The sequence below is a fragment of the Myripristis murdjan genome, chromosome 4 (genome assembly GCF_902150065.1).
Source record: "Myripristis murdjan chromosome 4, fMyrMur1.1, whole genome shotgun sequence".
NCBI lineage: Eukaryota > Metazoa > Chordata > Actinopteri > Holocentriformes > Holocentridae > Myripristis > Myripristis murdjan.
Genome location: NC_043983.1, coordinates 14,902,321 through 14,917,990, shown reverse-complemented (window position 1 = coordinate 14,917,990; position 15,670 = coordinate 14,902,321). Strand labels below are relative to the sequence as shown.

Here is a 15,670-nt window from a genome sequence, read left to right as displayed (position 1 = left end):
CTGGCAAAAAGACACGGCCTTACACCAAGGCTGTTAGTCACCGGCCTCTTTCCTGCTCTTCCATTGCACCTCTGAGTCATTTCACCCACTTATGCAACAATATCACTTTGTTATATAAAGAATCAGCAAGTGCTACAATCCTTGCCAGCAACACTATCAAAGAACCTGCTGTTCTCGGTCTGATGACTGCAAATCATTTATTTGTCATTTACATGTTGAGCCTGTTCTCATGTGTGGCCAGAAGGCATAAAATAACATCTGATTAATCTCCCTGAGTGTGCATCACGCTAATGATTAAATGCCAATCAAATACATGACAGCTGTCAGCATCCTCAACATGTGGCCACAGGGTCCCGTGCTGCTGTGTCCCGCTCCTGCCTCTGTGAGATATGTGAGGTCCCTCTGGCTCCAAGAGCTTGCTGCGAGCTGTGGAGTTAGGCTGGGGATGAGCCACCACGGGACATGGTGCAGAGAACCTGCTGTTTGACTGCCACCACGGATCAGTCACTCACATTCAGGTCAAGATTTGCATTATTCTTCCTAACAGCGACAACATTCATTCATTCTGACACGATAAGGGTTTCGGTTTCTGTTGGGCTGTGCTGTAGGCACAACACCATACACTGTCCTAGGATCATTGCCAGTGTAAGATTTTGGATTTTATATACCTGGAGGTATGGCAGCAACAGCCCAGCTATCATCATCTTTTTTTTCTTGTCTTTTATGTCTGCTGTCCATTTCTTTTAAGAATCTGGGAAGCTCATCCACTTCAAAGATTCTAGCTGTGAGCTTTTGTTGACACAGAAAAACAAGTTTGAAAATACCATACTCACTGGCTACTTGAACTGCAGAAGATGCCCCACTGTGCAACTCTGTCCTGCTACCATCTCTGCCGACCATATTTTGACACACACACACATACACACACACACACACACCAAACTTTAGGGTATTCCTCTGCCCAGCTAAATCCTTCTCCACAGAAACTACAACCTCTGCCAGGAGCCTGCCAGACTGCACCCAGGTCCTCCTTGTGGCCCGCCCCTGGGTGCCGCTGGATCTACTGTCCCCCCAGCTTTACAACAACCAGCCTGGCTACAAGCTACCCTGCCAGCTGAGTTCTCACTGCTGGTTTAGGGTTGGCTTGGCTTATTGCAATGATTCTTATTCATGTGCCATTGAGGCTTCAGAGTATGCAGGTTTTGATTCCAACTTGTCACTACTAAAGAAGTCACAATGCCTGAATTTTGGAAATTGACACCAATACCAGTGAAATACTATGATTTGCAGTATCTCATTCAATAGAAAGAAAAACAAATACTGATTTATAATTAGAGGAACTTTATGAAAAATCCTGCTGCAGCAGTAAATACAATGATATTAATATGTGTGAAGAGTGAAGTATGAAGTTACATCACTATTACTGATACTATAAACATAAGTATTGTTATCATTTTCATTTGACTTGGTACCTAAGTACTTAAGAACTAAATATCTGAGGTAGTGAACACCTGCATACTCTGACAGGCAGAAGGCTGTTGAGATATCAGGAATTACAGGGGTGGTGCCAGTGTTTTTGGGTCTCAAATCAACTTCATGAACCCATCTGTCCCATTATACAACTGGATGGGTTGGCCTCCACCACACCAGTCTCCCCCTAGTGGCCCTCAGTCAGCTTGAATTATCTACAGCTTCAACCACAGCGCCGAAGTCTGAACCGAGTCCAGGATGAGCTCCACTCATCCTGTCAGCGTGGTCAGACACCCCTGCACCCCTCTCCCAGCCTCCTCCATCTTCTTGCCCTCTGTGCTGCAGCTGGGACGGCAGCTGGAGGTGGTGCAGGTGACAGAGAGGGAGGTTCCCAACGTCAGCCAATCACAGCACAGACTCCAGCAGAAGTAACAGAAAAGAAGTAATGGGAGACTAAATATGCTTATACTTTACAGACCTGGATTTTTTAGATTTCTGTTCTATACATATTTACGAGTTTGTAGTCTGAGCCTACTGGGGCTTGTGTGTGTTTGTGTGTGTGTGTGCAGGTGGGATTAGAGCCAGCCCTGTATTTTAAAGGGGAAGGGAAGGGGGAATTAGAAATAAATAGAGCGAGGGTGGACTGATGAATATTGCAGACGTTGCCTCAGCACAGTAATGTTGTGTGTGCTCTGTTGCTTCCCCCCCACCTTTCTGCATTGGAAATACAGGACACACATACACACACCCAGAAACATACACACACTCACGACCATGTAAACGCAGTTTCATAGACAGACACTACAAGCACGCAGCAATGAGCTGGCACACCCAGCCACCCACCCACTTACACACACACACACACACACACACACACACACACACACACATACACATGTATAGACAGATGCAGGTGAAGCAGTCAATAAGCTTCTCCAGCTCCCAAGGCTAACGTATTATTAATAAAGTGTAGGGTACGTAAGTATTTCATCCCTCAGACTAGAAACCTTCACAATACTGTTAGATCCTTAAGCCTTTTTCTCAAACCACTGTACTTAATAATCACGGTATGTGTGTGGGAACATAAGTATGAGAAAGACTGTATGTTTCTCTTACCTGAGTGAGTATGCAGAATCCCTCCATAAAATAGCAGCACTGCTCTGCACCACAGTAGAGAAAAGAAGAGGAAGAAGAGGAGGAGGAGGAGGAGGAGAGAGAGAGAGACAGAGAGAGAGGGTTGTGTGACTGCCAAGTCCATATTGTACTTGTTCACAGATCCTCTTCAGTTTTCAGTGTTCTCCCTTTCTCACTTCTGTCTAATGTAACTGAGCTCCCACATAAGCTCATCTTTGTCTCTGAAGTGACTCACATTTGTATTCCTACAAATTATATATTCATACATGAAGCCATATGCAATGTGAGAAAATGATGACATTTATTTAAATATGTGAATGTGCAACAGAGAGACTAAGCATAAAGTAGAGAATATATATTGAATGCACTTACCGCTAACTGAGATGCTTCTCTTTCAAGTTGCCATGAACTAACTAACCCCCGAGCAGCTGCATGGTTCATTCACACCTCTCCATCCTCCACAGTTAGGTCTGTTGTGTGTGTGTATACATATATGTGTGTGTGTGTGTGTGCGTGAGGGAGAGATCGTGAGACAGAGAAGCAGAAAGTGAGGGCACGTGCCTCTTCCTGTAAAGTATTCTCATGCAGTTCCCAGTAAGTGACAACAGTGACATGCAATGCCACAGAGCTTAAGACAAATTTCCATTTCATGCAAATGTAACGGAAGAAGGTTTCATCATCTATTCCAATTATACTTTGAAGCGTGCCGACACTCAGGCACGACTTATAATGAACAGATAATGTATTGTCATGTTTGCAGGGCCTCTCCTCAGCAGTCACGGGCCAACAATGCACAGTCCAGCTGGCATCTCAACAATGACCACAAGATGGCAGTGTTATCCCTCTCTCTGCTACGTCAAATGGATAGTGGCCGCTGCTGAAGACTCAGACCTGTTTTATGGAGAATCTTATGAAGAATCCAAGGACTCAGCATGTTTTGTATGATATGTCAGTCAGGTGAACTGTGATCTGACCAAACAAGAAAAACTGCAGGAATTACAGCAAATTTGTGATCACATCTCCCCTTGGTTGCATTTTAATATTTTAATACAATTCCAATGTGACCCATAATCCTATGAACAATTTTTCTCCCTCCTTCTCTGCTGCATTCCAGCCTCTCAACTCCTTAATCCGAGCCCCAGCCCCAAAAAAAGCCCCCAATTTTCCCCCTCCATTTTCCCCTTCCATCCCTCTACATTGGTCTGTCCGGTCCCACAGCAGACAGGAACTATAAAAGTGTGAGTAGAATTCCACACAGTGAAGGAACGGTGGGAGCTCACGCACCCACTGAGCACCCAGTGACACCTACATGATCACCGTGCAAACTCCGGCGTGCTGTAGCTTTCACCTCCTTTCATGTTTTACTGGGTCTTTATAAAGCCCCGGACAATTTTCAGTGGATTTTAGAGAGGAAAAATCCTGGTGCTGTCCTGACTCATGTCTGCTTTCAGCCCCAGAGAATGCCGTGTTGATATCAGAAGGTCATGGGAACCCTTGCAACAGTAGTTTATGCTTGCTATTCGACTGATTAAACAATAACATACATTCCTTAATCAAAGAGTGCTAGATTATTTTTTTTTTTAATCTTTTTTTTTTTTTTTTTTTTTTAAGGTTTCCCTACTATGTGATGTCCCTGATTTGAATCATGCCAGGGCCCTTTATCACATATCATCCCCCCTTGTCTTCCAATCTTTCCTGCCTCTCTGTGCAGTTCAAGATCCAAAAACAATATCTGCAACAAAATCATTGTAATGTCTAGGGAGGGGCACTAGTCATAACTGAGATGACAGATAGCACCTGGGCTTGCCGCAGAGTGAATGAAAACACAGATATAGAGAAGACGTTTTATTGGTTCAGCCCAACATCAAGACTGCAGGTTGCAGATCAGCCCTGTCTACTCTGACAGATACGGAATGACACTTTATAAACGTGTGGTGCACATGAAGAATTAAATAATGCAACTCTGTAAAGCATTTTGACAACAACATGTACATTCCGAAAGCAGAGGTTTAAAATGGAACAGTATTCGACAGCCTACAGGTCACATGTAGTGCGTGACTGATGTGCTGAATCCCTCAGGCAGACATGAAAGCAGCAGGTCCAGCTGCTGCTGTGCAGGAAACATCCCTGCAGCTCTACAGCGACGATGGGAATACTGAGCCTGATGATCAGTACTGGCCTATTGCTCGGCAAAGCATGGCAGAATTGTGTGTGTATGAGTGTGTGTGTGTGTGTGTGTGTGTGTGTGTGTGTCTTTCATTCTGTCACACTGACATCATCTGCAGTGGTGACACTCATGAGTGTGCTATGCGATCCTCCCTCCTCCACATAGGAAAAATCCACACATATTCCCTCTTGTAAGCATACTTTTAGGTGCATGTGCACACACACACAGAAATACACGAGTGGGCATGTGCACACACACACAGACACTGTTACGCACACACAGACACACACACATACACACACACACACACACACACACACTGAGGAGTTGTTTTCAGACAGCTGTAATATTCTTTTATTCCCAAGGCTGTCCAAGGAAACACATCTGTTTTTATTAAATTACAATAATCTTCTTTTTAACAACATAAAAACTGATTTGTGAGGAGGTTTTTTTTTTTTTTTTTTTTTTTTTACATCTCCATATTGCAAATGGCAATATCTGTCTCCCACATGTTGCTGATGTTTTCTCAGGCCCTAACAGTCTCCAAAGGCCGAGCTAAGGCACCAGTCATCACCAGCTCATTCTCTCTATGGTTGCGTGTGTGTGTGTGTGTGTGTGTTAGCCAGTCTGTCTATAGAGCGCATAGGGAATAAATAAAGCTGCGGTCATAGGCCTGTTGGCCCTTGTCCCGGATCGTCCTCCCTCCTCTTCCTCTTTTTCTCAGTGCACACGCACCACTCCAACCTCCAGCCTTTCACTAGCAGCCAGCAGGACTGGCATCTCAAGCCCTGCTGTTATCCTGTTGGACAGCAAGCAGCCAGTGACACATCTGGGTGTAGAGCGGTCATGTGTGTGTACATGTGTGTGTGTGTGTATGCTGGTTTGTATTTCAAGTGTCTTTTCAAGTGTGTGTACGCCTGATGTCCATAAACATGAGTCTCTCCCCTCTCTTGCTCTCTGTCTCAGAGTTCGTCCCGTGAGGCGCGAGCTGCTGGTGGCGGTGAGTCCCCGGTGACACTGTTCTGGGCCACCGGCCGGATGCGGCCCTGCTGGGCGGTTTTACGGGCGTGTTGTCGGTCCCAGTCTGTAGCTTCGTTCTCGTTATCCCAGATGGTGGAGGTCTCTGTGTCGCTGATGTACCCTGGCTCTCCGGTGTAGTGGGTGGGATAGATGAGCAGCGGCTCCACTGAGAAGGCCTTCAGGTCCCGCGTCTCAAAGTAAGACTTGTACTCCTCACTGGGGAGAGGTGGGACAAGAAGACAAAAAAGACAGATGTTATGTACTCAGAGAGCAATTTACAAGTGAAGTGGGTTGGAGTTACTATTGTTAAATGAGTAGTTCACACATTACTTTATTTGACCATTAAGCAGTGGTGATGATGTTAGCCTCATGGATAGACCCAGTGCCTCCTGTCATTGGATAGATATCCCCCCAGTTTACTTTCTGTATTTTCACTTTATTGGAATTTAATGACTAAATACAAATGAATTGGGTTGAAAGAGTAAATCTGGATGTTAAACATCTCAAACTTTAAATTTGAAAGGCGAACATCCAAACTGGACATTTTATTTACTGTTCATTGGAGTGAGTATAATGCATTGAAGCATTATCCCCTGAAGAATTATTAACAGTAAATTGACCAAAAATGTTATACATGGTGATCATATGCCCATTTTCTTTCTGGACAGTGATGTTTGTAAATATGCTAATGAACGTTGTTAAAGTAGCTTTGGATAGTTAACTGAGCTAACCGGGGGGATATCTTCACAATGTCCAGCTAATAGCTAGCATTAGAGCCATTCAGCCTGTAACCAGCATAGCCAGAACAGTGGGACGAGGACAGCATCATTACTACCCTGTGTATCACTTAGGCGGGATGAGTAAAATAATTTCTAAAATTTTTCAAAAATGGGTGCACTATCCCTTTAAAGCTGCAGTGGGCAACTTGGCAGATTGACAATCCTAAATGGCAGCAAGAGATAACTGCTGGATTTTTTTTTTTTTTTCTTTTTACTTCAGTGCCTGGAAATCTTGAAATCCAGAAGTGTGACGTCAGTAAACAACACGCTCCTGTTTACCAGCCAGTCTGCAATCATTTTATACCAAATGGACACGAGAGGCAAAAGACCAAACCTTAGTGACTCCAGCTTTTTGTGAACAGAGCACTTGCTGTTGCTAATGTGAATGTTTTGTGTTTAACTCAAGTTTCAAATCATCATTTCCTGACAGCGCTCATAAAAGATGCCAGAATTTAATTTGGCCAAACAGGATGAGCTTGTGTCATTATATTTAAGAAGAATGGGAAGCTCAATGACAGATATTTTATATACATATATATCTTAAAAAATAATGCATGCTGTGCAAGCTTCGTACAGGTGCTGGAAACACTTGAATTTTAATGTGAAATTTTCAAGGTTTCAGAAGTGCTTGGATTTTGAATGAACTGCTTGAAATTGTAATTGCATTACTGTCATGTAAACTGGTGCCCAGTAAACTGCTGGGAAATCTATCTATATGTATGTAGGTGTGTGTGTGTTTTTAAAATTTTTAAGAATAAAAATGTAGAATGTAGAATAAAAATGTACACAAATTACATTCTAATTGTACCGCTAACAGTGAGTTAAATACACATTAAATCAACTAAATGTTAACAGGATTATGTAAAACTCTGTGAGCGTTTTTAGGGCAACTTGAAAGCGTAAAGTGGTGTGAGGGCAGTTTGGATGTGACGCGTCAGCCTGGTGGATTCACTGTCCTGCAGACGGGGGGTCACAGCAGAGGTCACTGCCCCGCCGCCCAAATGCCTGTTTTAAACAGCCTGTCAGCACCTCACCAGGGAGAGTGAAACCCTACACCTTTATTAGTGCTTAGAGGAACACACACACACACACATAGAAACACTCAGCGAGCCCGAGGAAGGTGACAGTGCAACACAAACAGATGTGTTACAGCTCACTCATCATGTAACCATTTTCCTCAGGTTGGTACTGGTGTGTGTTTGTGTGTGTTTTTGTATAGTTTGGGGCAAAGAAAGGTGGGGAAGGAGAGACTGAACCAGTTTAGAGAGGGAGCAGCAGAGGGAAACAGCAAAGCCTCTCCACTCATCCTGAACGGCAAAATGTGCCTCCTGCCCCCACCACACACACACACACACACACACACACTAAACACACACACTAAAAACACCTCACATTACACAACATTCACACTAACTTAAAAATGCTGCACAAGCATCTACTGTTGATTTATTCCATTTAACGCATTTCAAATTTCCTTATAATTTCTTTTTCTGTCCTTCTAGTCTCACTTTAGAACAGACACACACAGACATACCTTCTCTCACTCTTGAACACACACACACACGCACATGGTGTATTTGCATAGTAATCTATACACTACACACTAGACACACATCTCCACGTATTTATATAGTAACACACACACAGAGTCCCGTCGTACATCCCTACCCAACCCCCATGCCCAGACCTCTATCAATGGGAATCCTGTCCCTCTCTCCAACCAGCAGGAAGAGCCTTGCTGGCCCACATTCCTCTGAGAGGCAGGCAGAACCAGAAAGAGAGGGAGAGAGAGTGGGAGAGAGTGAGCGAGAAAGAGAAAAAGTGAGAGAGAGAGAGAGAGAGAAAGAGAGGAAGGGGGAGGAGAAGTGGGTGAGGCAGGGAGAGGGAGTGGGTGTGAGGAAGCAAAGGTCTGTTGAGGAGAGAAAGGCAGCAAAGGACTGGATAACAGATGAAAAGAGTGACAAAGCGCAGAAAGAAAGACAGGAGGTCTAGGAGAGGCGGAGGGCAAGGCACCGAGTTAAAGGAGTAAAAGGTAGAAAAAGGCAGAGATGGAGGGGAGCGGGGCGAGATCATGAGTTCCCAAGGAGGAAGCAGGCAGAAAAGCAGGCATTGTGTGTCCCGTGCGAGGCATCGCACCCATTGAACCCTAAGAACAATCTGTGCCCTGTGTGTGAGGGAGCACCGACGAGGGGGCTGGTGCTGGAGAGAGAAAGATGGAGAAACATGCAGAGGAAAGAGAGAGCAGGGGAACAGGGATGAGGAAGGGATGCAAAAGCCAGAAGTGAGAAAGAAGAGGAGATATATAGAGAAGATAAACGGGAGGTAAACGGGACAGAGGTTACGGTCTGGTTTACCGCAAGAGCTAGAATATTACACACCGTCCCAGTCTAAAAAGAGACACACTGGGCACCAGCGTGTGTATTTATGTCCATGTATGCAATATTGTGTCCCTCACTATTTCTGCACGGGTTTATTGCCCTCTAATAAGCCTATATCCGTGCATATGGCGAAGCATTTCAGAATGTGTACCGCTATTAAGTTACATCTGTTTCTCCACTAATTCATGTTTATTCTAAATATGGATTGTACCTGGTACATAACTGAGCCATGCACCTGCGATAATCTATTCGTGGTGCTTGGTAAATATTTGTGTGTTTGTTCGTACACCAGGCAGTCTAAAAGTGCGTGCATCTGTTTGGTTTGTCTTTGCAAGCTGCTAGGGTGATAGACTGATATCATAAAAAAAAAAACTATATTGCACCAATTTAGGCAGATATTATGATTGCATTATGATTCACACTTTCAGTCAGTCAATTTTCATTTTCATTTTGTTAAGCCCCACTATCTGCGTACCTTGATTCATCTGTTTACATATGTATGTGCTTATCCCTGACTTCGTGCGAGTGTATGATATGACATCTCCACGGTATCAATAATGCACTGCACTGGGGGTGTACTGCAAGCAGGAAATTCAAATGACGACTGACTTGGGGTGCTTGTCGAACATGACGGGCAGGAACTCGTCAACGGGCAGCATCCTCTTAAACGGCTGGGCGGCCAACAGCTTCCTGGCTCCCTGCTGAGACAGCGCGTAGCCGAGCGTCCAATAGGAGTAGTCGGCCACAACCAGGTTGTTCACGCCGTCCACCGAGCGCTCAGGCTGCTGCACTTGCATACGCTTACGCCCCACATAGCTGGAGGTGTGAGAGAGTGCAAACGTTACATTTCAAGAAAAAACATTCAGCGAAGGTAAACACTCATCAAGAAACAGAACTTTGTTTATGTGAATCCCAAGGCAGTGGAAACAGTCCAAAACATGTATTATAATATTTGCGTGGAACATATGTCATAGTTTAACAGTTGGTGTGTGTGTGTGTGTGTGTGTGTGTGAGACCTTACATGAGGTCCCAGTCCAGCTGAGCTTTCTCTATGTCATCCATGATGGCCTGCAGCCGTCGTGTGAACCTGGGCTCAAACCTCACGTCATCCTCTAAGACAAGAATCTTCTGGAGGCCGCGCTCAATCACCTGGAGAGCAGAAAACACACACAAACACACACTTAAAATGTTAAGGATCATGCCTGTGTTTATTTTTAGTGTTCATTTGTCAAGGGTGCCCCTCTCCTACACTATTCCCAGTGTCATCTGCGTACACTCCGCAATGTCAGGTAATGGGGCTCATTTTCCTCCCGTTCTCAAAAGTCATTTCCACACAGTATTTTATACAGAGCTGCAATATCCACCACAGTAAATATGAAGCCTTTATTTGGTTTTGTGACAGCTTCTGTTGCATTTCATGGTGCCCAAGTTGAGCGTTTCTTGACAACGCATAGAATATAAGAAGAATAGTACTTTATTGATGTGTGGCTCCCCATAACCATCAAAAGATAAACAAGTTACAATCCCAGGCAGGTGTGTGCATGTCTCTTTCTGCTTACTGTGAACCTTCTGACACCCACAGGAAGGAATGGCCAGGAAATTATCCCTCAAAAGCATCTTGCCTTAAAAACCTGACTGTCCCATCCTGTTTTTAGCAGTTAATTACAAGTTAAGCTTGCAAATTGTTAAGTTTTTATTCTTATTATTCTCCTTAAAAATGCCAACAATGTAATGATATACAGCCTGCACTGCAAAATGATAGAATGAAGATAATTTTCCACTTTGGCAAATGCTTGCAGCGAAAGGATCCTGAACGTGGGCTTTTTGGTTACAGCACAGCCTCCTTATCCACTGTCCAGGATTATTCACTATCAGATTAGCCTGTCCTGCTCTCACCTGTATCCATGTTGAGTGATGACTCAGGAAGCAGCCGATCTCGCCCCTGGTCAGGACTCGACCAGAGTACGGGTCCTTGTAGCCTGGCATCATGTCTATTCCCAACGCCTGCAGCTGCGATGTGTTCAGAGCCCTGAGAGAGCGGCAGGAGGGAGAGTAAGGGAGAAATGAGGGGAGGACGTACTTGTAGTCTTGTTTATTTAGCTATGCAAGTCACTTGTCAGTCAGAAACCCTTCAAACCCTTCAACAAAGTACAGCAAAATCAGATCTGGCAAGTTGCAACAAATAACACACAGCAGCACACAAACACAGGCTGGAGGAGATTAGGAGAGTCTCACCAGTGGATTAAACTGAATGCCAGGCAGGGAAAGTATGGCAAACTTATTACTACAAATAACAGAACGTTGCTTTGACAGGATGTTTACTAAGCTTGATTGTTGAAAGCATAAGGTGATTTTTTTTTTCAGCTTAAAAAGCATTTTCAGTGAGCAGTGCCCGTGGAAGTAAATAAGTCGCCAAGTAATCATTTGTCAGGTTCCAGATTATGTGTTTGTGACCTACTTGCCGTCCACTGCGTCTGTCAGCGTGGCATGCAGGCCCAGCGCGGTCAGCGTTTTCAGCATCCTTGTCCTTCTATCCAGACGGCGCTTCAGGTTGATCAGGAAGATCTAATCATTTCAATAGAAGACACGGGGACACAAGGTTTACATGGGAGAAATGGAGAAAGTAAAATGTTCCATTGTAGACAGATCACATACAATTACCTAAAGGAAACAAAACAGGAAGTAGCAGTGTCTAACATACAGAAAAAACACAGATTCACAAGATAAATCAGGTGAGGCAAAGCATCAAACGGCCTGTTCTTCCAGGCAGAGTGAGCGCTCACCTCGTCAAAGCCCAGCTTGTCCTGCGGTGCTGGTGGAGCGTACAGGTACTGCGAGGCCTCGATGTCGTGGTCAACTGTTGACAGAGAAAGGAAGGGGACAGAGAGGTTAAAACAGCAAAAGCAGGATTATAGACTTACACAATTTCCTCTAGATTGTGGTGGTTTATTTACAACTCTGCAGCCGAGAGAAGAGCAACGAAAGAGGCCAGCGTGCAGAGGAAGTGAGAGTGGGGTGGGGGTCAGATAAACAGAGAGAAAAGGGGGGTAACTCGGAGAGACAGTGGAGAGAGAGGTGGGCGGGTCAACCAAAGAGCTGCACATTCAGGGGATAATTTAATGGGAGATGATGGAGGAGAGGGAAGAAATGAGCGAGGTAAACAGGAAAGGAGTGACAGATTTATAGCTCAAAGGGAAGAGTCAAGTCAAGAAGGTAGCTGGAATGTGTGTAAGTGTGTGTGCACACGTATGCATGCATGTATGTGTGTGTGTGTGTGTGTGTGTATCTGTATATATGCTGTGTACTCACTCAGGGCCTCAGTGATGGTGTGTGTGAAGCTCTCGCTCTCATCATCGACGTTCTGCTGCGCCTTCAGGGGAACGGGCAGGAAACCGTAGTGTTCCCTGTTACACACATACATTTGCACATCTAGGAACATGCACACACACACACACACATACACAAACACACAGATAGTTCTGTATATACAGCCTCTTGACCCAATCATTTCAAATAAACATGCAAATTAGACTGCCCCTGAATGAATGAATGAATGAATGAATGAATGAATATGTTTATTTCAGTCTTAAATCATACAGAATTTTTTTTCCTTTTCTTCCTTTTCTCCTCACCATAACCCCTTGTCCTACTGCGTATTTTCAAGCCAGCACATTTGATCACATGAACTTTGTAAAAAACGAACAAAAACTCATCTAAACAAATAAACTGTTCAGTGTTCCATAAAAAAAATACTGTTATGCATAAAAAGCATATACATATGCTTTGTAGAAAGCATGCAGGAAGACAAAAGAAAAGTTTGGATTGCAGAGAGCCCTGCTCATCTGTATGAACTCACTCTCAATCACCACTCCTGTTTTGCCTTCACATATGCACAACAGTAACTCCTGAGGGAACAATGAGCAGTTTGTTTGTTATGTTTTGTGTTTTTGTTTGTTTTAGTGTGGAATTAATATTTGAAGATGTGTGCATTATCTCAGGAAGTACTATTGTTTATGCGTGAGTGTGTGAGTCTGAGGGTGTGTGTGAAAACTTGCATGTGCTTTCTGTTTACTGTGTTGGCACGAGCATGCCATGCACTCTTGTTATCTATTACATAGTCCACCTAATGGTTTTGTTTATTCTCCACAAGTCATTACCCACATTCAAAACACATACCAACACACACACTCATACACACACACACAGCAACCAGCATACATAATCTGTCGCACATTTACACACACATACAGGCAGAGGAAAGCTATAAAGACACACATGGAGCCTATTTTGTCTGCTCTCCCTCATCTGTCTTATTCTCACTCGAGTCGAGCAGTCCAGCTTGGCCGTTTGTCATTCTTTGTGGGTTTGAGCCTGACCTGCTTGCCGTGCGGAGAAGGCGAACACCATGATGTCGTCGAAGGCCCAGCTGTAGTCCGGGTGAGGTGGGTAGAAGGCCAAGTCCCTGCTGGCATCACGACGCAGGTCCAACAGGAACGTGCTGTGCACCATGGGAACAGGGAAGCAGCCCAGCCGCTTCCACTCCCTGATTGGTTGGTAGTCTGGCGTTCGCTTATAGTAACCCTGAAACAGACGAGGGAGACGGGAAGCACAACATTGGAGCCCAACAAACAAACAAGTTGGACTGATGAATCAATCAGGTGATAAATTCCAAGCCGTACCTGTGGGGTGATGCCGCACCAGTAGTTGGAGTAGAGGGAGCGGGACTCTAACATGGGAGCCACTAGGGTCAAGTTCTCAGCCATCAGCAGGTTCAACACGTTCGGGTTGGTCAGCAGGTTATCGCTGTCTGCAAACTAAGGAGAGGGAACTTCTGAAGGAATACTTCACCCATAACGCATCATTTTGGCACCCACTGTGTGCTGCCTTCAAGCTCCAATGAAGAAGGTTTTACACGCAAGTCTTTTATGGTAAAAGTCATAAAGGCAAAAACACCAGCCAGCTCTGATCCAATGGAAAAAATTGGGTCTGTAACTGCACGATTTTACAACAGCAAAACTCTATCAACTGATCCATTGGCATCACAAATGGCAGAGGTTTTTTTTTTTTTTTTTTTTTTTTTTTTTGGAATACAAGTTTATAATGAAGACTTGCAGGTAAAGCTTAATTTGTCAGAGGCTGTCGGCAGCACATGATGAGTACTTGATACAAAAACTATACATTTTGGGTGAAGTATCCCTTTAACCCTATAAAGCCTGAACTATGAAAGAATTGGCAGAAAATTCCAATTTTTTGAAATTGAACCCTTTTTTTAGTCCTATAACAAAATATGTATATATATAAAAAATATGTTATTACACAACCTTTCTGGTGTATGATATATGATATGTACTTGAAGTGCCAATGGTATGGTCCAGGGTGAACTGGGGAAGTGTCCAAAGTTATACAACAGTATTTTGGTCAAGTATTGATTAAACTGAAAACGAAAAACAGAATTGAAAATGTGTATCATATATGATACGAATGGCTTTATAGGGTTAAGTGCATAAACCAAAATCATCACAAATTACAAAAATAAATTCAATATGCCTCAAGTATGAATGAGGTAAACAGCACTATCCAACCACAAGTATCACTGTGTCATTCAATAAAAGCTATCCAGTGCAGTTTTCATTGTAAACACATAAAAAACATTGTGAGTGTCCTCGAGGCCTAATAAAAATGTTGAATGCATTTCCTACCTCAGAGGACGTTATTTGGTTCTTACCAGAATGTAGTCGGCCCACCGCTCCCTGGCAGCCCTCAGCGCCGCCTGCCTCAGCTTCATCACATGGTTGAACCTGGAAGGAGGCCAGTGCTTTGGACCCCACTCATCTGTGTAGGACCTGATCCAGAGGAAGAGTCAGTGAGAGGGCTCCAACATCAGATTAGAAACGATGTGGAACAGAGGCTCCAAAGAGTCTGATTCACATAGAGGTAGCACAAAGAGTCTGATTTGTGTGTGATCTGAATTTAAAAATGGAGAACGGCTGTGTGTGACACAACGTCATCAGGTGTGACTCACCTGGGCTCCTCCATGGGTCTCCACTCCACATAGTGGTAGACAGTCTGGGCTTTCTTCAGCCACTCTCTCAACATGGCAGTGGTATTGTCCACATTGTGGTCTGTCGCTGCCCTGAAGCAACACAACAAACACCATCAGCATGTCAGTGTGGCCTATTCCAGCATTTCAATGGCAAGATGGCGCATAGCAAAAAGGTCACAGGTTTACTTTTTTAAACCCTTCCGGTGGGTTCATCATTACAAATACATGCTGCTGGACTTTATTTCAAACTGGAAATTGGAAATTGGATTTAATTTGGCAATCCCAAAGGTACCAGTTGTGTGCTGCTGAATTTCAGGGAAATGTGTATGAAATAATACACAAGACATCAGTGATTGCAAAATGTATGGAATACATGTTCCATTGTTATAAATTTCTAACTTTGAGTCTAACAGGAAATTTGAGGAAAGAAGTCAGGGGATTAATACCTGCAACAAATATAGCCTATGTCCTATTGGAGTGTCCAGGCAAGATGCTGAATGTGTTTTGCTTGCTTGGATTGCTCTCAAATATATAATTGTAAATGAGGAGCCATGGGCAGAAGCAAGCCTCTCAGCAAGTCTGAAGTCTGAAGTCTGTTTTCAAGGAGACGAGACCCTCCGGAGAGCCAAGGGGAAGTGAAGCAAAGTCAAAAATTATGCAGAAAGCTGCTAATTGTTCT

At 44.0% G+C, this 15,670-nt stretch overlaps 1 protein-coding gene across 1 annotated transcript in view; it reads right to left on the bottom strand.

The window, feature by feature from the left end:
- Window positions 1-5,251: 5,251 nt before the first annotated feature.
- Window positions 5,252-15,670, bottom strand: part of colgalt2b (collagen beta(1-O)galactosyltransferase 2b) — a 26,080-nt gene continuing 15,661 nt past the window's right edge. The window contains exons 2-12 of the mRNA XM_030050100.1: window positions 14,971-15,081; window positions 14,674-14,791; window positions 13,628-13,762; window positions 13,325-13,529; window positions 12,258-12,377; window positions 11,732-11,805; window positions 11,407-11,513; window positions 10,845-10,977; window positions 9,970-10,097; window positions 9,558-9,764; window positions 5,252-6,007 (exon numbers count right to left, since the gene is read on the bottom strand). Coding sequence (XP_029905960.1) covers window positions 5,734-6,007; window positions 9,558-9,764; window positions 9,970-10,097; window positions 10,845-10,977; window positions 11,407-11,513; window positions 11,732-11,805; window positions 12,258-12,377; window positions 13,325-13,529; window positions 13,628-13,762; window positions 14,674-14,791; window positions 14,971-15,081 — 1,612 coding nt within the window. The 3' untranslated portion in view covers window positions 5,252-5,733. The remainder of the gene's footprint in view (window positions 6,008-9,557; window positions 9,765-9,969; window positions 10,098-10,844; window positions 10,978-11,406; window positions 11,514-11,731; window positions 11,806-12,257; window positions 12,378-13,324; window positions 13,530-13,627; window positions 13,763-14,673; window positions 14,792-14,970; window positions 15,082-15,670) is intronic.